At 41.2% G+C, this 24,030-nt stretch overlaps 1 protein-coding gene across 10 annotated transcripts in view; it reads right to left on the bottom strand.

Annotated features, from left to right (window-relative positions):
* Positions 1-24,030, bottom strand: part of PDE11A (phosphodiesterase 11A) — a 150,090-nt gene that overhangs the window by 82,183 nt on the left and 43,877 nt on the right. For 7 of the 10 annotated variants that reach the window (XR_014551409.1, XM_083628099.1, XM_083628100.1 and 4 more), the window contains exons 3-7: positions 11,217-11,306; positions 9,900-10,040; positions 6,952-7,016; positions 3,218-3,356; positions 138-213 (exon numbers count right to left, since the gene is read on the bottom strand). Coding sequence is in view for 9 of the 10 variants with exons in the window: in XM_083628099.1 (XP_083484225.1) it covers positions 138-213; positions 3,218-3,356; positions 6,952-7,016; positions 9,900-10,040; positions 11,217-11,306 (511 nt within the window). In the remaining variant the exon portion in view is untranslated. Of the gene's footprint in view, positions 1-137; positions 214-3,217; positions 3,357-6,951; positions 7,017-9,899; positions 10,041-11,216; positions 11,307-11,363; positions 11,554-11,705; positions 12,262-12,288; positions 12,308-24,030 lie in introns of those variants that run through there. The other 3 variants (XM_083628105.1, XM_083628104.1, XM_083628098.1) reach the window with 3 other exon arrangements.

Raw genomic sequence — 24,030 nt, forward strand, 5'->3', positions numbered from 1 at the left:
GCCTGTTGGAACAAGAAAGTCTACTACTGCAGGCTGAAAGCCAACAAGTAAGAAGCCAGCCAATGTAGCTTCTCTAAGGAGGGAGTTCTGAAGTTTAACAGCACAGCCACATTAGTCATTATTGAGTGATATCTTACCAATTATTTGGTGACTGCTATTCCATATAGGGACACAGAGAACAGATCTTATATGAAAGCCAGAAATCTGGTCAGCCTAGGACATGAAAACAATACAATTAGTGACTAGCATGGTATATGACTTAGCATTTGTCCAACACGTCTAGCAAGTGATATGCTCAAAAGGTTGCATTACTATAAACCAATTGAAATTCAAATACAGTACATGTATACAGACTGTACTACTTCCAAGCTCAAAGTGAGCAGGATTTCAACCCTTGACCCTTACATTAGCCTATATGGGAAATTGTCCAAATACATAGAAGGATCCAGATCTGGGCGAGATTGCAGGCACATAACGATGCATGACTGCTAGTTAGTGCATGAAGGGGTTAAAGATCACAGAGCTGTACTGCTGGATAGGCTGAGCCAGATCTGGAGAGGGAGAAAGTTCACCCTTTTTACTTAAGAGTATGGCAGGTCTTCCTTCTGCATATGTTTTGGCATTAACTGTATTTCTGAAAAGCTGAATAAATTAAAACCCACTATTTCCACTGTAAATTAGTCCCAGGAGTTTATCTCAAATATATCGGTTTTTTAAAACATGACTGTGATGACCTAGAAGGCATTTCTTGACAGGTTTCCTATGAACTGAAAACTCTGTAAAATACAGCTTCAGTTGGAATAGCACCGTGTACACTGTTCTGAGCTTTGTGGAGGATGAATAATATACAAATACAATACAAACATATTACCTACAGTGGCTCTAGGGCACTATGATGTCTTCATCTAATTCCCTGCACTATTTTAAAATTTGACTTTCCCCTCAGATTTTATGCCTTTCAGTATAAATCATCGCAAGCCTACATCTCAGAATATTCTTTCTGAAGTATGCTACAAAACCTATTTATCTAAAAACTATCATTTTGAAGCAGAACACATCTCCTGTTAACATACATTATATTAGATTTTGAATACTTTACATGGTTCTCCAAAATCTAAAGATCAAGTCTAAAGAGGAAGAATAAATTTGTAAGTTAATAAATGTGGAAAGAGTTTTCAATAACAGCCAAGAAGTCTTGTTGTTGTTGTTTTGTAAAGCACACTTCTGGATGCTGACTGCATAGTCACATGTTGACTCTAACAATACTGGGGCTGCTCTGAGTGTACCCTGTGTTTTATTTTATTTACCTAATTCTCTCCTTCCAGCAATCTCGATTGCACTGCAGTTGTGATAGTTAAGCCTCTGACAAGTGCAACTGCTTAGGAAATTTAGTTATTCTCAGATTGGGGTTATCAACATGGTGCCCACATGCAATCAGACCTCCTCCCCCATGTTAAACCACTCAATGTTTACATTTTTAGAATTGAGTTCTTTGGGGGAGGCTACTTTTTGACATTTGGAATGTCTGTTTTTTGGTGGATGGTGTCTGATTTTTATTGTCTGTGGGGGGTTTTTTGGGGGGGAGTTGTAGGTCTTTTCTGCCTTCTTTGGGGGGAGCCTGGGTATCAGCAAGTTTTTATTCTGTGAAATGAGAATGTTGTGGTGTGGACAACAAATGTGTCCCCATGCCCCAAAAGGTTGGATACTCCTGCTCTAGGAACTGAAGTAGTTTGCAGTCCACCTTCTATGAGGCAAGGGGAAGTTGTTAGTTTGTATGGTATTAAAACTTCACACAAGTGCAGTCTGGGAGTTGGAAAAAAAATCCTTAAAGCAGAGAAAGCAATAGCCGGAAGCCCAGAGGCAAGCATGTTAAAGGAAGAGTGCAGGTAGTCCAACAGAGTTAAGAAAAGGGAGACTCAATGAAGGAATGGAAAATGAGGATTGGGGGAAAGGGTACAGGAAAAGTGGAACTGGGACAGCAGGAATGGATCAGAATGGGAAAGCTCTGAATAAACCTCACAGAACTGAAGATTCTGAAAAGCTCTATAGTGGAGGAGAGGGTGGAAGGAGTATTAGGAAGGCTGCTCAAGACAGGGTGGCTGAAGGAATTGGTAAAAAGTAAATTGTGGCCTCAAAAGCAGTAGTCTGAAGAAAAGGTGGCTGGTAGACACATGGAGTTGATGAAATGCAGAGGCATGGTAAAAGGACTAACGTAAGATTGCTTGCCCGAAACTGTTCGACCCCTTCCAGTCTCCTATTCAAATACTCAAAATGGGCCTGATTCCCACTGCCCAACATGGGGATGTGGGGAGAACACCCACACTGAGGGCCAGGCTGGGCTAAGAGATAGTGGAAATGGCTCCCACATGGGAGAGGCTTGCTGTGCATTTTCTCCTCCTTCCAGCTGTTTCAAAAGTGAAGATACTGCCAGCATACACACTGCAGCATCTTCACGTCTGAAACTATCAGGGGAAGGAGGAGAGACCTGGTGGGCCTCTCCCATCTCCCTTATGGGGTGAGTGCCCCTTAAGGGACAGGGGGCAGAGTAGTGAGTGGAGGAGGAACGGGGTTTAAACCAACAGAATCAAGGAAGGCACCTGTGGGGCTGTGCCAACCCCGATTTTTGCTCTTTTCAATCTTAGCCTGGACATTCACATTTGCTGTGACTCGGCCCACCCCATCTCTAGAAAGCAGGACTGGGAGAAAGCTAGGGACCTAAGAGAGGAGGGGCTGTATGCTATTATTGGTAGGAAGGAAGTGGGAAGACAGGCTGGTTTGGTGGGCTGGGAACTATGGGCTAAAGGCATGTAGGATGTTGCAACTAATGAGAAAGTGGGGAGCCCTGGTTTCTATTTTCATTGCTGGTTCTGACCTTACTAATCCTAAAGAGACAAGGAGGGCTGAAAAGAAGTGAGGGTGGGAGCAGAAAGATTTGAATTAACTACCCAACAATCTGGTTGCAAGTTTGCAGCTACTACCACATAAATGACTAAACCTAATGGAATAAAGTTAATTCAGAAGAGAGAGAGTAGTTGTGTCCTGAATAGGGTTATGCCAGCATCTGATCCGTTGATAAAATGAACACTGAGCCGGCAGAGCAATTTATAAACAAGATTCAGATCACAACGGAACGCATCGGATATAATGGAAGTAGCTAAGATTTTGTGATTTAAGAGAATACAGAGGTGTGTAATTATGTAGGTAGAGGGTGCCTTACTTCTGCATCAAAACGAGGATCTTGATATGCATCGCTGATGTTCACTGGGAGTCCCGTAGAAGCTACGAGTTCAGCAATACTATTATTTACTAGCCAGTCTGAATAAGATGAAGACGGTTTCTCCAAACTGTCTTTGAAGCTATCATAAAGGCAGAGCAGAGGAAGAAAAGGGTATAGTCACTGTTGCTTGAAAGCCCATCTTCATAAGTCTGGAAAGCATAGCCTTATATCAGGATTACCTATAAAAATTCAGAGCAGCTCAATGGCATTAGGTACAGAATAATACATCCGTTTTATTTATATGCTTATTTCCAGTATTTATTTATTTTTTTAGAGAAATGAAGGATGTGATCAAAGCGGCTAAACAAGGAAATTTCAATAAATATGCAAAAAGGTAACAGTAAAAGAGGACACTGTGGTTATGTAAAAAAGCAGACAGAACTCAATTAACAGCAACAGACAGATCCTGAAAGATGAATCCCGGGAAAGGTTTGCTGAAATAAACCTGGGTCGGTTTGGATGATACATTTGGAGTGGTGCAGCCAAGCACTGGTCCGTTCATCTTCCTCGCAGCATATATGAAGGTGGCCCAAGGTGGCCGGCCTAAAATATTCTGGTCTCTGGAGTGAAGGGCAAGATGGCACCTCTCCATTCCACATACACAAGCTGACGAGGTTGGCAGCTGAATCTTGAAGGACAGCATCTTCCACTGAACTTGGGGGCATCATGCTAGATAAGAAGGCATGAGGCAGATTGCATTGTACACCAAGCTCTGTCCTCCAACACCTTACACCTGCTCTGTGCCCCCAACTCTATGTCCCCTACTTATGCAGCTGACCCCCTCGAAAAAAAGGTCCTGACATGCTGTCCCCCATGTGAACATGCAATGTGAGGGTGGAGACTGCTACACCAGGGAGGGCAGTGTGCTCTCGCTCTTCTCCATGCGACAGGCCAAAATATATAATCCAAACTGACTGCAAAGGGGCCAGGTAAATTTCTCAAGGGAGACTGTTCAAAATTACAGATTCCATTGCTGAAAACATCTAATTACAGGGGAACTCAAAGAAGTAGAGAGTTTCTTCTAATGGTTATTTAGAACTTTGAAAGGTCTATATATAAACACTTAGTATTGAGTCTCGAGAATGAGAATTGTAAACCAACGTAGACGGTAGAGCAGGGGTTGCCAGCCTTTTTGGACTAGTAAGAACATTTTAAGAGTTCTGGGGGCACCAATCACAATGGCTGCCACGGAGGCGGCATGCAGTAACATAAAACTGCAGTGAACCCCCAGTGTTTTAAATAATGCTTCACTGCCGAGGTTGCGTAAAAATAAAGCGCAACCTCAACATTTATAGAGTGAAGTAATATTTAAAGAATCCAGATGGATGAACACTGCAGACTCTAGCATGCTACCAGGGTAGTGCAGACATTTATCTCATAGAAGTTGCATCCTTAGACGATACTTTCTCCATTTTCCTTATAATTGAAGGCGATGATGGGGATTGGAACACACAGGTTCTGCATCCCTATTTTAAAAGTCAATGCAGAATGCTTAGAACTCTAATTGGAGTGTACAGTGGAACCTTGGGTGTCGAACATAATCCGTTCCAGAAGACCATTCAACTTCCAAAACGTTTGACAACTGAGGCGCAATGGGTGGTCGTCAATTTCAATGGAGAAAATTGAGAAACACGCCTCGGAAGCCGTTCTACTTCTGAGGTGCGTTCAAAAACGGAAGCAATTACTTCCAGGTTTTCAGCATTTGAAAACCAAAATGTTCGGCTTCCGAGATGCTCAAAAACCGAGGTTCCACTGTATTACTATGGTACAGAATAACTCTTCCATTAATTTAATGCCATTTCAAAATCACATTCAAGGCTGTTACATAAATTTCTTTTTTAGCAACGTAACACAAGCAGCTCAATTCACAACCAAATTAAGGTGAAGTGTCTGGATCTAACTCAATTTGCATCAACTCTTCAATGGAACAAATCAGAACTCATTCCAAGTATTTTGGCTTAATTTGCATGTGAGTGACTGAATGAGAGGCTTCATGACGACATCCTCAAAGAAATATCTGTTTACAGTCAAAACTTCAGCAAAAGCCTAAGATATGAGCCATCATATGAACAGGGGGATGAATAAGCAACATCATATTCAGCTAATTTTGTAAGTTAAAAGTAAAAAGAAAATTTAAAAAACTGAAGGAAAGCAACATAAGTTTTCTAACTGTTTTGAATAAAATACCATGACTATCAGTCTCAGAGCAGAGCATACTGAGACAAAAGAGAAATGGATCAGCAACAAAGCAGCTGGATCTATCAGCCACAGAAAAAGAATAATTTTTAGCTAGCTGCATAATTCTCCATAGACTGATGTTCTCAGTTTAAAAGGAAAAAGTTTTATAAATAAAACTTACTTAAAAAGAAAACAGGACAGCAAGTCTTAGAAAAATCTCACTCACATGGTTTTCAGTTCAAATAATAAAGTTATACAATACATGCTTTGATAGCAGTATAACATCTAAATGTGTAAAGGTGCAGAAATGCAGCATCTTGTTAAATGTTTTCAGTTTATTTCAGCAGCTTCAGGAACACCGAGGGGAAAAGAGCCTTTGAGGGCAAGGTTCCAATTACCAAAGCATAGAGCTCATAATTGTGTATCTTGCAAAATCCATCATGAAGCGGGCAGAGATTTAAAGCGCACAGCATCAATTAAGATCTTGACATTATTATATGACAGGGGGATGAAATCAGTACTAGATTATGTGTGACAGGTTTTAGGAGCAGCAAAATGCATCCAAGTTAACAAAACAAGAAATAATTCAAGTGGGGGTTCAAACAGTAGGCTGCCTAAATCTCAAGCAAATTTGTGCTTATTGCTACATGCTTACTGCTCCACTGATTCCATCCAGATGCTGTGGATTACAGATCCTATCACCCCTGACCATGCTGATAAGAGTTGGAACCCAAAACTTCTGGAAGGCACCATGTTGGCTACTCTTGCTCTAGAGATATTCTATCAAATGAGAGTTTCTTTTAGATTTGGGTTTCCAAAACTTGGGTCTCCAGCTGTTGCTGTACTACAACTCCCATTATCCATAGTTAACAGGACTATGGTAAGGGAGGATGGGAATTGTAGTCCCAAAACATCTGGAGACCCAAGTTTGGAAACCCTGTTTTTAGAAGGTGGTTCATCTGAATTTGGAGGAGAGTCAATCTATGTTGAACATACTTAGCAATCAGGTTTGTACTTTCGGTGTACTGTAAGCTCCTTACTTTGAATAAGACACATAGTGTTGGTGGCACAAAAAGTTTTCCATCAACTTAGGTTGCTGCATTAGTAGCAACTCTTCTTGAGAGAGGTAACCTGATCACAATAATCCATTGTCTCGCATCACCAGGCCTACTGGTTACCATAACTTCTTGTAGTTTATGCAGGCACTAAACCTATACCTGGACCATCTGAGAAAAGTATTATTTTCTCTGGTACAGCATATTGTAAAATGCAGTTACTTAAAAGAAACAGCACAAGATGGAGGAAGGGAAGTCCTGCTAATTTTGTGCAACATGTAAGAAATTGTGAAATAATCTAATTGAATTGAAAAGATATTAAATTCAGGCCTTTGTGGGCAGGGGGATCACTTTTATAAAACAGCTATTCATAGACAGTCCAACAATCAATGATTATTCATTAAAACATAATCGATTGCAATATAAAACATGAGATCTAACCTATTCTCTGCATCTGCACTGCATTTTGGCGACATCAACTCGAAGGATTTGGTGAATTTCACTACCTGTCATGGTAAAACAAATACACATGAGTCTCAGATTCCCCGCCCCCCCCCCAGACTTTTTAAAAACACAACAGTGGAAAAACACATGTTCAAGTGATAAAACAGTAAGCACAAAGCAACTCTCTATGCTCACTGCATAGAGCCCACTTTCCCCAATTAAATAATGCTGAGTAAACGCAAAACTCGTTGACTGCAAAATGATTGCTCATATAGATTAGAGTCACAACTCCAGATCACGAAGTTTACCTCTATAGCATTCTTTTTCACTTTAATGGCTCTCATGGTGAAGCATGTTGAATATTTTCCTTGTTTTTTCCCCAACCATGTTTTTGTAAGTAATTTGTATTTTGTTCATCCCTAGCTAGCAGGAAAAGTGGTCACAGATGATGGGAGAAACAAGTTTGGAAAACCCTGGTCCAGAATTAGGTTTGGCAGCAAGCCCTTGCCTTGGAAACTCACTGTTAGTTAAGAGACCCATTAGTGGCTTGCAACCTGACCTAAGTTCTCATCAGAAGCACTTCTACCATACAAAACTAGGGTATAAAATTGAAGAAGTGTATACTTATTAGGTTTTTTTTGGTGGTATTAAATTATGAAATACCAATAAATAATTAAAATTAAGGTGTACCCTAAGTCTGGAAAGTTTTAAGATTATTGGAGTAGACCAGGGATGGCGAACCTGTGGCCTTCCCAGTGTTGTGGGATTCCAATTCCCGTCAGTCCCAGCCAGCAAGGCCAATGGTCATATGGATGAGGGAAATTTCACTTGAGGATTATGCAAATTGCCTAGATGGGCCAAAGGTTCAGCTCAGTGTAAGGCTCCATCATGCATTAACATTAGAGTCAAATTTATCCACACTGTCACATAAACGTGTTCCTTGCCTTTACGTAAAAAAGAGATATGGGATGACTTTTAAAGAATCAGATCTTTAGGATTTCGCCAGTCCTAACACTGAAGAAGCCTACTGCTGGTGCAAACTTAAAAGTGTATGAAATAAATAAATAAAAACTCTGGTGAGAAAATTCAGATTATAAACTTTCACAGTGCCAGCTTACGCTTCAACATCAGGAAGATAATAATCATTACACTAGTAGAGGAATATTCCCTGCCATGCAATCGTTTTTTGGCATCATTCAAAATAGCAGACAAGAAGCCTATATTCTTATATAATAAGAGCGACAAGAGTCCAACTGAAACCAGTAGCTGCAAACTATAATGAAACCACCACAGGCAACAGGGATCCGAACACCGACCAGTTGCTTAGCTGTAACTTCCATGCCTAAAAGACATTGTCAGGTGGTCTCCTCAGTACTGTCTGTTTCTTGAAGAACAGCAATACATTTACAAAGCAGTACACACAACATTCACCTTGCTTCTTACATATCTCACAATTCCAGCACTTGTCAATACAAAGTGAAGCTTGCTGCCTAGTTTGTCTCGGTGGTAATACCCCATCTATCTTCTGAAAGCCACCTCCAGCAATCCTTCGGTTGCTTCCACATACTTGTGTTTTAACCAAATGTCACAGCACTAGTGGGTAAGTGACTGACATGCTGATTCAGAGCACCAATCAATCATAAATCACACTTTCAGGCAGAGAAAGCAAGGCAGTTCCTGTAGCAATCGTCACTGGGTGAGGGGTGGGGGCGGGGAGTTTGTTGCAGTCACTGTTATAAACAGTGATAATAGCTCAAAACACCATAAGGAGGAGTGAGAAAAAGCACTCTCTGTCTTGGGTGCTGTTATTTCTGTTACCATTGCTCCTAGCAGCAATGAAGGCGGGGGGAGCATTTAGGGACTTGGTAACAGAGGAAAGGTTGCATGCCATTTCTCTGTGCCACCCACCTAAGATTTAACAGACAAACCAAAGTCTCCAATGAAAGCAAAGGGACACGCCATTTTGGTGAACCAGAGTAAATCTCACAGGAATGTCTGGAGAATGCTCTGTTATTTTGGTGTCTGGTGTGAGAAGCAAACAATTCAGCTTGGCCTGGTTGCCTGGCTTGAGCTCCTGACTAAGTTAGTGACCTGGTATCCCCAAGGTCTTCGTGCAGACTGGGTGAGAGCAAGAGCAGAAGAATTTGGGAACACAAAACTGGAGAAAGAAGCAGACAAACATGTGTGTCAGTCTCTGAAGATCTGCCTGCTTTAAGATTAAGATGCTGGGACTTAACTGAGAATGATTTATGAAATATATTTTATTATATGCACATTTAGACTTAACGTGCCCAACATGTTAAGAGAGAATGACAGCAGTCTGAATGTGCACTTAAAATACCACAAAGTCAGCTTCTCACCATGTGTGCAAAGGCACATGAACACGTACTTGCAATCGTGAATGTAAGCAAGCCCCTGCACCTTTCCCTTCCATGAAGTCTTGTTCCTACTTGCCCAAGCATGACTACATCATTAGGAGAATGTGTTTCTGCCTTATTTACTGGCTACAGGGAGCTATCTATGGGTATAAGCTCTCCAAGTTAGGACGACTACTGCTATTTATACACTGGTGTTTATGTCACCTAAGGGTCTCCCTAGAGTATTCAGAATCTTATTAAGAGCGGCAATAAGCATATGAGACCAGACAGAAGCACAGGCCAATAGAATAAGCCAGCATAGGCCAACCACTTTGATCAGCAATGAGTCATATCCTATCAAATAAAGTATACCAAGGGGATTTTTTGTTTGTTTGTTTTAGAGGCAGGTGATTTTCCACCCTTGTCAAATTTTCAAGTGAGGGATTAGTAAACTGCACTGTACAAAATTCAAGGTTACGAAACGGTCACTCTGAGTAGTAACCTAACAGTATTCAACAGTTATTTATCAGCTAAAAGAAGTCATCTTAACAGCAATACATTAGAGCTGAAATCTGAAACACCACTTACTGGAGACTCAATGTCTTCAAGCAGCAATACCGAGCAGCGGTCACACTTTAGTAGAGTTTGGGCCCGGTGCATAATCTTCTTCACAATTTTCTCTAGGTCTGTCTGTTCTTCAAATAGATCATTAACCACCTCCAGCAAGGCCTATATACATGGGAGGGACAGCTATTACAATTCGAATAAATTATTGGACAATTTCCCCCAAACAAGAGTTCTAAAAGTACCAGTTACTGTATAACTTACTGACTTTGTAATATGGGCTTATTCCTTCTAAATTAAATTTAGGTGCCCAAAACAGCAACGGGCAAATGTCCCTGTAAAAGATCACAGAAATCAGTGTTTTCGTTTTCTTGTTTTCTCAATGGGACCAGGATAAAAGGCTACTTCAGTGTTTCATGTATGCCTTTATCTATACCAATTAATGGAATTGATTGCATTAGGACTCTATTTGTAGCGTCCTTCATCCCAGACTTTCCTCAGACACACAGGTTCTTTTTGCCAAGATCTATCCCTAGCCTTACATGCCAAACTACTTGATGTGTAAAGTTGCAATAAAGTTGTGTCCTGTTGCTCTCCTGAATATGTGCCAGATCCCTAACCCCTGGCCTCCCGATTTCCTCACAAATGTCACTGACAAGATTCAGGAGGGGGGAGGGGGGAATCAAAGACTCCCACTGAAATGTCAAAAATAATGACTAATTTTTTTTCTACAGTAGTCAAGTCGTACAGAACACAAGAAAGCTCTTTGCAATGCTTGTGCATTGTGCTCTCATGAGTTGCACACTGTAACATCCTGGTAAAGCTTTTAGTGGTCACCATTTAGCTCAAAAAAATGTTGGCATCATAATGTCAGCGGAAAGGAATTACTTTAGAATTACTACTGGTAGATAAAAAATTCAGGTAAAAACATCCGTAGCTGCAAGATACCCTTTGAATATGAATATGAAGCTAAAACTATGAAGAACAGGAAGACAGGAAATATATTTATGCACACTGCAATTCTAAGCATGTTTACTCACAGAAGTTTCACTGTGTTTATTCCTATGAAAGAGCACGTAAGATTGTAGCTTTACTCATACAATATATTCTTCGCTCTTGAGCAGCAGAACAAAATAATGCAACCAATGGCAAAATACATGCACTGATTAACAAAGTGATGTGTATTAAATGTATGTGTATTTTCAACAAAGTGTCAATGCTTTCTTTAGAAATAATAGTGATTTGTCTTCAGTCACCTGACTTTTTATCATGTGATCATGCAGAGATAGCATATGAAGTAAAAGTTAGTAGCAGTGGCCCAAATTGCAATTTTTCACTTACTCTGCTTCTATCATACTCCTTCCTTGAAGCAGCAAACAGCTGAGCATTAGATATGGCAATCCCACAAAATGGAAGATACATCTCCATTACCTGGAGCAAAAAGGAATTATCAGCTATTAGAAGTTGTTATTGTAATTAGAAGTGCACCTTCAATCTAGTTCTCAAAGAGGTTGGTATGCCTGTCCACTTCACACTGTAGGACTTATATGGTGAAAAACACTCCCCTTTCTCTCCACACACATAATTGGGTCTTGGGGATAAGAACAGTCCAGAAACAAAATGGCTGCCTCAAACTTGTCACTGTGCGGTTGAGAGTTGGGTGGGCTTGTTTTAGAGCTGCACTTCAGGCAACAAATATGGCCACCAAAATGATTTGATCCTGCCTTATTTCTAAAGTTTAGGAGCTGGCCGCTTTTGAGGAACAACAATAAGAGCAGAGTTCTGGATGTTGCCACCATTCTTAAGTGTGCCCCATATAAGGAAACATACACGGCTCAGTGGGGGAGCCTATGATTTGCATGCAGAAGGTCCCTGGCACCTCCAATAAAAGATTCCCTGCATGAAAACTTGGAGAGCTGCTGTCATTCACTACAGAATACATTGGGCTAAATGGACCAATGGTCTGATTCAGCATAAGGCAGCTTCCTATGCTCTTATTCCGAGGTACTCTGGGAAACAATACCCTCATGTCCTGATTGTGGGCTTCCCAGAGGCTTTTGACTGGCTTCTGTGGTAACAGGATTTTGGACTAGATAGGCCTTTGCGGGGGAGGTCCTCTAATATTATTGTGCTACATTTTTAGGTTCCCAATACCGCCCCATTTCAAAATTTCCCAACATATGGATACCAGCATGTCATGGAGAAATGTTCTAGCCTTGTCTTCTACATGATGAGCTATTCTGTGTGCGTGTGAAGACATAATATGGGAGGCACCATCCAAATAGCATTGTTTTTAACAAAGCTTTTCTGAGATGAAGAGCTGCCATGGCCCACGGCTAGGCTTGTATATGTAAAATTTACCTTGTCACCAAAAAACATGCAACTTTAAAGCCATTTCATACATCACACATACCTTACATTATTGTCCCCCTGCCCCTCCAAAAACAACCATCTGCAATAAAATGATTGGCTTTCCAAATGGGTGTACTTTTGATGAAGAACACACATGCTTGTGATACTTTTGATGAAGAACACACATGCTGTTTTTGTTTCAAACATTGCAAATTGTGGACAAGATGGACTGTTTCAAGAAGTGGCAGAGAGATATTTCTAGATTTGTCTGGCAGGGCAAGAAGCCCAGAATAAAATTTAAGATATTAACTGATGCAAAGGAAAGGGGTGGATTTGCCCTGCCAGACTTTAAACTTTACTATGAATCAGCAGCCTTTTGCTGGTTGAAAGAATGGCTGCTTCTGGAAAACACAGACATTTTGGACTTAGAAGGTTTTAACAATGTATTTGGATGGCATGCATATCTGTGGTATGACAAGGTCAAAGCGCATAAAGTATTTAAAAACCATATCGTCAGGAAAGCATTGTTTAACGTTTGGATAAGATATAAGGACTTATTGGAAAATAAAACCCCAAGGTGGCTGTCACCAATGGAAGCAAAAGCCCAGAAAAAGCTCAATATGGAGGCCAAATGGCCGAAATATTGGGAAATTTTGGAACAAGAGGGAGATAGACTGAAACTGCAGAGTTTTGAGAAACTAAAAAACGAAGTGCAAGATTGGCTTCATTATTATCAGATAATGGAGGCATATAATTTGGACAAGAAAATTGGCTTCCAGGTGGAAAAATCTAAATTAGAAACAGAACTGTTAGAACCCAAAACTAAGATTTTGTCAAAGATGTATAACTTGCTGTTGAAATGGAATACTCAGGATGAAACGGTGAAATCTGCTATGATTAAATGGGCACAAGATGTTGGATATAACATTATGTTTGCTGACTGGGAACAGTTATGGACCACAGGTATGAAGTTTATGGCATGCAATGCCTTAAGAGAGAATATTATGACGATGATATACAGGTGGTACATGACCCCAGTCAAGCTTGCAAAAATCTATCATTTGCCCGATAATAAATGTTGGAAATGTAAAGAAACTGAAGGTACATTCTTTCACCTTTGGTGGACGTGCCCAAGGATTAAGGCTTTCTGGGAAATGATCTATAATGAAATGAAAAAGGTATTTAAATATACCTTCCTGAAGAAACCAGAGGCCTTTCTTCTCGGCATTGTCGGCCAATTGGTGCCAAAGAAGGACAGAACTTTTTTTATGTACGCTACAACAGCAGCAAGAATACTCATTGCAAAGTATTGGAAGACACAAGATCTACCCACTTTGGAAGAATGGCAGACGAAGGTGATGGACTATATGGGATTGGCAGAAATGACTGGCAGAATCCGAGACCAGGGAGAAGAGTCGGTGGAAGAAGATTGGAAGAAATTCAAAGATTATCTACAGAAATGTTGCAAAATTAATGAATGTTAGAATGATGTTGGATAGAAATTAAGTGGTTTCCAGCTGTAATGCTTTAAGAGAATATGAAAAAAGGGTTATAAATAGGTAAAAATCTAATGGTAAGGATTTGCTGAACCAACAATTTGAAGTGGAATACAAAAAAGGGAGGTATGAGGAGGTCCGGGAAACAAGCTAAAGGAAAAGAAGCAATGGAAAATCTGTGTGTTTTTAACTATTTTTATTTTGCATTTTTGTTATTTTTTTCATTTTTATTGTAATACTTTAAAAAAATCTTAATAAATATCTTATAAAAAAAAACAGATGTACAGTATCACTCTGTAGAAAATGGTGGATTCAATTTTTAGTGCTGAGTTGAACAAGACTGGTGATTTATAAAAAACCTTAGGGATCAGATTTCAGCCAGTGCCCATGTTTTAACCTTTGCTCCTCCAATGGCCAAAGGGTGGTTCAAAATAAAATGTCATTCAACAAATAAATTCTTATATTGCAATTCTGCCATGACACATAATACTAGCAATACTAGATTACAGGTTCTTCAATATTTTATCAGGAGAAAGAACTTCAGCTAAAGAATAAAAACTGTTCAACACTGTCCAGTACTTGATCCTTTTCACCTCAAAATATTCCTCTTCTTCTGTATGATTCTTTTTTATTCTAAAAACTCTCCTCCCTGGAAGAGAGGGGAGTGGTTGTGGGCGGGAGCCCGAGCTCCGCCCCTAGCAGGGGGCGTTAGCCCCCGGCCTCCTCCTCTCACCTGGCTGGCGCCCACGCCCCTCGGCAGGCACCCAACCAGGTGCCTCCAAGGGGGCGTTTACTGCAGCCTTTTGCTGCGGTGCCAGCCTCTCCTCGGCCTCATTCTTCTCCGTCGTCTCGTCGCGAGTCACCCACCCTCCACTCCCTTTTAGCTCAGGGTCTTAGTTCATTGGCCTTGCTATGGACCTTAGGTTGGTCACCCTGGTTGTCCAGGGGGCCTGGTAGGAATTTTTCCATTTGGCATTAGGCTTTTTGGTTTTTTCGCCTACCTCGTAGCAATCGTCACAACTTTCGTGGTATTGGTGGGTAGGTTAGGCATTGGAATAATGTGTTGTGGTGTGTCGAAGGGCTAGGTGTGGCCATCGCCTATGCCTTCAATTTTTGGGTATTCCGTTAAAGGAATCTGGCGGTCGTGTACTCTGTCTGATGCCTGCTTGGCGGGAGGCCATGGCACGACCCTCGGTGACATCAGGGGAGAGCCTATAGTTGGATTAGCATCAACAGGCTCCACCTACTGGTGAATAAACCCCCTTGTTTTAGACATCCAATGCCTAAGCCAATACCTTTTCACTGCTGTAATCAATAAAGTTGTGGCCTTTTCTTGCCCATTAACCTTATATCACGTGTCCTTGCGTATTCATTTCACATTGCGGGGGTCGGGTCCTCGAACCACAACCTCATGGCTATTAAAATAAATGAATAGGTTGAGAGTGGACTATTAAATCTAAATCCATATCCTTATAATTTAGCTAATATGAGACACGCTTCACAAAAGGAAAATACTACAATTCTACAATTCTATTCTTTCTTTTGCAGGAAGATTTGTTTTTACTTCCTTTGAAAGCTACTTCGACAGAGATCTCATGCATTCAAACATCTTTCTTTTAAATTGGCCACCTCCTTTTATTTATGGAAGAAATGTGCTCCTTAGTATTAACAAACATAATAAATACAAATTCATTTACTTTTTCTACTTTATGAAATACAGATGAATTCAAATACTTCAACTAAGAGATTAAGATGTTTTGTAGGTCACGTAGAGTTCTTGGTTAGTGATGATGCAGTAATAACTTTAACGATAATGATTATTATAATAGTAATAATTTTAAACAGCAAGCATTCAAGCACAAAACATTATATATGGCATCTATTACATCAGCATAAGTGTACAAAAGGCAAATGAGAAAACTTTAACTCTTTTAAAAAGCTAGAAAATCCCCAATTGCCATAAGTTCCACCTCTGCAATTTGTACAGATAGATCATTTGAAGACCATGTTTTGAAATAGTTAGCACCAGTGACTGTTATTAAATAATAATTATAACAACTAAAAACTATAAAAACAAAAAATAATACTACATAAATACAATTAATATTTTCTAAAAAGAAATCATTTGTAAATTTAATTCATTCTGGGTTTTAAACTGTCCAAACATGCATGTGCCCACATTCATATAAACAGTGCAGAATGCTTTACTGAGCACATCAATCCACAGGCTAAGAATCAATCGCAATATGGTTAGGTGTGAACACTCAACCAAATCACATTATGCTTTGGGCATCTGTGCACGGTGTGCCTGGCAACCCTTACAATCAAGGCCTCTGATCAAATAAGAGCATGACAGAAGTTTGTCCTTCGCAAACATATTTCTCAGGGGAGACCCCTATTTTTATTCAAAAAATAATCCACTGCTGGTGGTTAAAGCTGTATCCTGTGAGCCCTAAATCAGGCTTTACTGGTATCGTATCAAGAGCAACATATGGCTGCATTTTTTATGTATCCTGTTTTCATAAGGATTCCCAATTCATTGTCTCTTACCTACTATAATATACTATTCCATGTCCCGCATTCAAATCTCAGACACCAATTTACTGGATGCCCTTTGGCAAGCCACATAGGGAAGATGATGCTGTCCTAACATACAGATTGTCTTTAGGATGCTCAGATTATCCCCGTCCCCGCCCACCCCACCATATAAGGCTGAATCACTGAAGATATATTAGTCTTGATTCAATGCGCAGAAGGAGCACTTAGTACTTCTTTGGTACTCACACAAGTACTCTGCAACATCTGTTAGCACTTGAGCTAGCACCAAAATATCCTGTGGCACCAGTGGGGATGGGATGCCATTTATGGGGAAAGTACTTTCGATGAGTATCCTGAATCACAGCATCACAGAACTGCAGAGTTGGAAGGGGTCCCAAGGGTCATCTAGCCCAACCCCCTGCAATGCAGAAATCTCAACTAAAGACTCCCTGACAGATGGCCATCCAACCTCTGCTTAAAAACACCCAATGAAGGAGAGCCCACCACCTTCTGAGGAAGTCCATTCCGCTGTCAAACAGCTTTTACTGCCAGAAAGTTCTTCCTGATTTTTAGTCGGAATCTCCTTTCTTGTCACTCGAAGCCATTGGTTTGGGTCCTACCCCCTGGAGCAAGAGAAAACAAGCTTGTTTCATTTTCCATGGGACCGCTCTTTAGATATCTGAAGACTGCAGGCCATCAAATCGCATCTCAGTCTCCTCTTTCCTAGGCTCCTCGCCTCCAGTCCGCAGTGACCTCACCTGTTCTTCACGAATTCTCCAAGATTATAGACAGAGGCTCTGAGATTACATCCGCAAGCTCCTTTAGTACCCTTGGGTGCAGCTCATCAGACCCTGGAGATAAAGTAGCTAGGTGTTCCCTTACCACCTCTTCTATCTTGGGCTGCAGTTCCCTCCTTGCAGGTTGGGCACTGCTTTACTTTTGGGTGAAGACAGAGGCAATGTAGGTGTTGAGGAGTTCCACCTCCCCTCTGTCACCAAGTAGCATTTCTCCATCTTCCATTTCCCATACAGGCCCTTCTCAAATCTCAAATGATCTGTAAGCTCCTTATGCAGCCACACCAGTTTCTTTAGATGCCTCCCGCTTGTTTTTCTTGTCTGCATTTGCGCCTTCAATATTTCACCTTTAAGAAACTCCCATCCATCTTGTACTCCCTTCACTTTTCAGTATTTCTGACCATAGGATCTCACCCAGTAGTTCCTTAAGCTTTTTAAAATATATATATATATAAAAAACAGCCTTCTCAAAGTCCAGAGTGCATATCTGACTAAACTCAGCTTTCCCTTGCCTCTGTATCATGAAACCCAAAAGGACATCATCACTTCCTCCCAACTTCCTAGTACTTCCACTTCATTGATGTGTTGCTAGTAACATCCTGTTTTGTCCTAATGCAAAGCTCTCAGATGAAGTTAGCCTGAATTTAGGGGCTGTGAAACATTAGGGCTATTGGCAATGCTTCGCTCCTTCCTGAACAACTGGGCAGGAAGTGTATTTACAACAGCTTCAAATGACTTTATTTGTCTTCCTTCCCTTTCTTCAGGGTGATTTGGCGAAACGTTCGGAGAAAAACAACAACACAGAACAAATGGCTCAGTGAACATTCTGTCAGAACAACATTATGAGCAATGTTACCAGCTTACATCCTGCAAAATGTAGAAACAGGGCTCCGCTTAGCAGGGTGCCAGTACTGAAGCTACCAAATGAACTGCTTGATAACTTGCAAATTAACAATGACCATCATTTCCCACCTCACATGAATGCATATGAAATACATGCAAACCACGTGAAATGTATGTCCTGGTCATATTTCAAAAGGTCTGCTCTACATAGCTGTACACTGGAATTGTTCAGACATTGCTACAGTTAAGTCATTTTAGATTTTAGACTTAATGCTCTTGCAGGAGCATTGCCACCTTCTGTCCCTCACTTTTGATGGTAGTGCATATTACTTGCATTGTTAGGGGCTTGGAATAGTTTACCTTTGAGGTCCCATCCAACTCTATAGAATTATATGTTTCTACTTCAAAATGTGCTTTGCCACACCTACTACAGTTGCAGGACCTCTTCCCCATTCTTCTGAGCGACACCCTGGAAGTCTGCCCCCAAAGCCCTCCCCGGAAGGCACGATGGTACTCGTGCATGTTTTGACTCAGACAACAAATGTAGATTTTTGGTAGTAGATTTACTACCACAAGTGTCCAGTGCCTGCAAATGCAAACAAAACATCTGCCAAAGAAAGAGCAAACCAATCTATTTCTATGTCCATATTCTTGAAGAACTGCAACCTGCTTTTCACAAATGTCTGCTATTGCACACCAAAATAATAACAGGCTGACTTCTACACAATCTGGATAAATCGCAGGTTCTTTATAAGGTCTGGAAAGAGTCTTCAGAATGCAGCTGTACATAACATGGGATTATACAAGCGGGAGCCTTTAAAAACAGCTACGTCACAAAAAGCATGTGTTTGTCCAGACCTTATTACAAGCTGGTTACTTATGGGATTCCACTTCTGTGCCACCCACACATTCAAAGAATGTTGGAAAAATGCTGGAAGGAAAAGAGCATGAATACAGATATGCAAAACTAACACACTAGAGTGTTTGGTATACAAAATGCTCAGGGCCGTCTTAACCGTTGGTGCTAGGGTAGCATGGCACCCAGGTGCTGGGCTCTCAGGGGCCCCAGGCTGAGAGTCTGGGGAAGAGCCGCCAACAGCCAAGCGGAGCAGAGCCCGTTGGAACGCTGCGGGCTTGTTATGTACTGAGTTGAATAGGATTCAGAATGCAGCAGTCTGATTGGTCCTAGAACAATAGGATTCAGAATGCAGCAGTCTGATTGGTCCTAGAACAATGCAGCAGTATGATTGGTTGGCAGGAACCACCCAATCATGCTCCAGATAGAAGTGAATCCACAACCTGATTGGCTTACAGTAGAATTCCGGAATTAGCCAATCATGTGCAGCCCATTGTGTAAATAATGTATATAAAGCAGATACTTTGAGGGGACATTCATTCATTCCTCCTCACCACTATGAGCTGAATAAAGAGCATGAAATCACTTTGCGACTCTGAGTATATTTCAGGGCTCTTCCCCGGACTCCAACGCTCGCCCCTGAACTCGCAGCAAGCTGCCCACAGAACAGTCCGCGGGGCTCAGACGGGCTCTGCTCCACTCGGCTGTCAGCTTTTGCCCCAGCTGCATGGCAGCTGTTTTGGCACCACGCCCGGAGCGCTGTGTAACGTTGTGGGCGCTGCACGACGCATCCTGTTGCATGCGCCGAGCTGCGGGTTCCTTTGCTGGCTTTTCCGCTGTTGGCGCACTCTCCCAGTGCATTCACCCAGAACATTGTGAGAGTAAACAAAATTTGGGGTGGTATACCAGCATTGATTTCTTTCCTGCCATTTTCATGGGTTCATCAGGGGAAGCAGAAACATGCAGGTGTGGAAAGTGTGAGGAAGCAGCCATGTTGCCTGTGATCACTGGTGTGAAAGAAATTCAGTGCAACATGCCAGTAAAAGCCACTGGTCCATAATACAACAGGTACGCGGGTGGCGCTGTGGGTTAAACCACAGAGCCTAGTACTTGCTGATCAGAAGGTTGCGGTTCGAATCCCCGCAACGGGGTGAACTCCCGTTGCTCGGTCCCTGCTCCTGCCAACATAGCAGTTCGAAAGCACGTCAAAGTGCAAGTAGATAAATAGGTACCGCTCTGGCGGGAAGGTAAACGGCGTTTCCATGCGCTGCTCTGGTTCGCCAGAAGTGGCTTAGTCATGCTGGCCACGTGACCCGGAAGCTGTACACCGGCTCCCTCGGCCAATAAAGCTAGATGAGCGCCGCAACCCCAGAGTCAGTCATGACTGGACCTAATGGTCAGGGGTCCCTTTACCTTTACCTTACTGCGGTGTGAAAGGAAAATTAGAAAACGGGACAGAAGAATCATCATTGTAACCAGGAAATCCCCATGTCCCACAGTATTCCCCATGTCTGAATGCACTCTAAAGGAAGTTTGTATTTTGCAGGGCATTCAACTATTCATTTACTAGAAAATAAAGTCCCACAACTTTCAAATTTCCTTATTTTGTACTGTCTCTACATTCCGGACAAACTCATTGGCTATGGCAATCAGGAGCGAAACCAAAGCAGCGTCAGGAGCAAAAAGTTATTTCTGCAACCAAGAAGAAAACAACTGTGTACCAAAATGGTTTATCCTATCTAGCCACAGATTTGAGTTTCCCAAATAAAATTAGTTTCATTAAGCCTAGCGCCTCCAGCTTATTTTGCCATGACCTAAAAGTTATATAAAAGGAAGCAAAAGAAAAACAGCTCATATCTAACTTGAGCAAATACACTTTATTAAATTTAACATGTTAAGGTCACTTGGGCGACAAATTCATGTATTATCACAAGCAGCGAGGGCAGCTTTACGGTTTTATTATAAAGTCCTTCTAGATGTCCATAGAATTTGTAGCCCGAAGAAAGTAAATAATGACTTCAGTGTCTTCTACTAACTAAAGGGTCAGAAAATGATTCTCTCCCTAGAGCAGGATTGGCAAATCTTTTTCAGGTCAAGAACCACATTTGCTCATGGACAACCTTCCATACCAGTGGCGGGCTGAGTTAAAGGGAAAAAAGTAGACAAAGCAACAGAGGTAATCCATAACTTTGTAAAGTAGGCTGCATTCAAATAGAGGAAGCGTGTGGCTGTAGAGTCCGATATGGGAGAAACGTGTTTTATTTCAGGTTTTGCAGATTATGGTGTCTGGTTTTGCTGTTACAGGTACACCATGGCGTTTCTTCTCTCTGCGTTCCTCCCAGCGGTCATTCTTTCTCTGGTCAGTGCTGTGGATGCACAACCTGACTGTCTACCTCCAAGCATTTGCGATCATCTGCAAGGGATTCCCATATGGCTGGGTTAATGATGCCATCCTTCAGGTCACGTTTGAATAATGGATATTTTATAGGACGGATAATTCTCCACATTTGGGCTGATGTACAATGCCTTCAGCTTCATCGTTGTTGCCCGATGAACAACCCAAGCAAACTGAAGCACTTCAGTATGATTAAATGAGTTTCAGTTATAGATATGGGGTTTATTGGAATAATATCCTCAGTGGTACAATGGGCAGAGTTCATTGGAGTTCAATGGAGATACTGTTAAATGAAATCAGTTGGCCTTTCAGGTTAATGTATGTAGGGCTAGATAATAGACTATAACTTGTATTTTCTGCTATGGTCTATGGAGTAATGCAACAAACACCGTTCTGTTCCATTCCATAACTTGTTATTGGGATAGGGGATAATCAGTTGAAGTCAGAACAAGTGGAATTCTGCAGCTGTGAAGTATCAAGTATAAAAAATGCTGATGCTATAATGACTGACATCCACTTGATGGCACTATAGACATACGATTTCTGTTTATAAAGAGTGGGTGACTCTTCCACAAGGTAGCAAGATTTGCAGGTAGAACTGTTGGGGAGCAAAACATTTCAAAAACTGTGTCAAAACTGACTCAATGTCTGGGTCAATAGAAATATTTCACTACTTGTGAGGAAGCTTTATCAGAATTCAGCGTCTTCTGAGAAAGTTGCAGAACAGAAATTGTTGCCCCTCCCCAAAAAAAACCCCCAATAAAAACAAGATTTTAATCAATCAAAACATGAAACTTTTGCAGTCATGAAGTATTAGGTGCTTATTACTCTTATTTTATTATTCATTTGTTTGACATTTATACTCCTCCCCGCTTCCTCCAAGGAGCTTATAATTGCATGGGGATCGCTTAGGGAATATTTTCACAGTAATCCTGTGAAGTAGGTAGCTCTGAGGAATAGGAATTTGTGCAAACACACCTGGATTTTGCACACCCACACCAAACCACTCTGGTCTAGTCACTATAAGACACTGGTCCCAATTTCATAGAAGGAAAACAAACCGATTCACCAAATGCTAATTCACATGGGAGCCCCTAATATATGAACAAATCGTCCTGCATGCATTTAAACAGAGGCAGCTTATCCCCAAGTACATTCCTCCGAGCGGATTTTTTTAAAAATTCCATTTATTCCAATGGGCCTAATCTGAGCATGACTAACAGCGGGTATTCAGCCATTAGGTGGATGTGCTTTTTCCCTCTCAAAGAATGCCAAGAGAAAACAGAAAATAATTCAACACAAAATATCAGATAAAGCAATCTAACAAAATATAGCATAAAACGAAATATAAAACATCATCCATGGAGTGTTCTCTAGTCCACAAAAGCTTATGGCACACTGAAACTTGCTAGTCTTCAAGGCATGGGATAGCTAACCCTTTTGGGCACAAGGACGTGTTTGAAAATCGAAGAAAAGTCATGGGCAGCTCTGAACATCATTTGTGATTCTTATTTTTATCTCTAGCTACCTTGATTCCCACCAGGGGGAAAAAAGCGGGGTATATATAAAATAATAATTATAATTATAATAAAGTGGTGGTCAGAACCTCTCCCAAAACAGGCAAAAATCCTGTCCCCAAACAAATAACACAAAAGAAAACAAAAGTGGGCACTACCCTCAGAAAATGAGAACAGAAAACAGACAGCTCTCCCAAATCAACAAAATTGCCAAAAAACTGATTCAAAATTAAAATTGGAAGGAGCACAAGCCCCGTGGCACCATAACTGGGGATCCCAGCTTAAAGGTACCACAAGCCTTCCTGTTTTTGCTTCAAGAAACATGTCTATACATCTGGAAATTAATAAATGAGTGTTATAATTATTGTCCCATAAATGTCAGGTGACTATTCCTCTCCTCCCTCTCATCAACCTCAGGATAACCTCCCTATTTGGGTTCCTGCTATTTCCAATGTGGCGTGTGTGCATTTCATTTGGTCTAGCTTTAGCAGAGACTGATGCTGGCGGCAATCCGCCTGCAAGCTTGTAGAGTGAATTATATTAATGGGGAAACAGCCTCTCTCTTCGCTCACCCCTGCCCCCAAGCAAAACATCCCAAAAGCTCACTGAGCAGTTAATGCAGCTCCATGCCTCCTACAATGCAGACATGAGCCTGGAAGGTGCAACTGAGCTTTTTAAGATCCTTTCAGCTTTTGCAGTAGAAAAAAAAAGAAACATGGGAGGGGAGGAATCCGCATAGAAAAGTGGTTCCTCTGGGTTCACTTACTTAGTTTTACAATTCATGCTGCTCTGCAGTGACAGTAACTGGAAGCAAAAATGATCAGGTACCACCAGCATTATGCGCTGATTAAATCAGCGGTGAGGATGGACAGAGCCCTCTCCTATAGCTATAATGTTAACTCGCTTGCTGAAGCTCCAGCAAAGCTGAGCTACAGAGTGTGTAATCTGATTGTTCCAGCCAACTAGGCACGGCAGCTGATATTCACTAACTTTCATTATCAGCAGAAACAGACAACAATAAAAACTCAACAGAGCACAAATTTCCGTTGTCTATATAAACTAGGAAACATAAGGGAAATACCAGAAGCGAACGTTAAAATATCTGTTTGTACAACTAAGACCCAAAATCCTGCAATCCGCCTATTGCTTAATAGCTTTTTAATCGGTCCAAAAGGACGTGTACTGCTATATGCAGTAATTAGAATACCGTTTCTAACATTTACTGAGCTTCCAGTTTTTCATGGTTTTAATATCCAGTAAACTCCTCTGAGTATTTTATGGAAAACCACCCCATAACGTTTAAGGCACATCAGAATTAAAGAAATGCAAACATTCCAGAGAACTGAATATGCATTAAGGTACAC

This window comes from Podarcis filfolensis, assembly GCF_964270895.1.
Source record: "Podarcis filfolensis genome assembly, chromosome: 1".
Taxonomy (NCBI): domain Eukaryota; kingdom Metazoa; phylum Chordata; class Lepidosauria; order Squamata; family Lacertidae; genus Podarcis; species Podarcis filfolensis.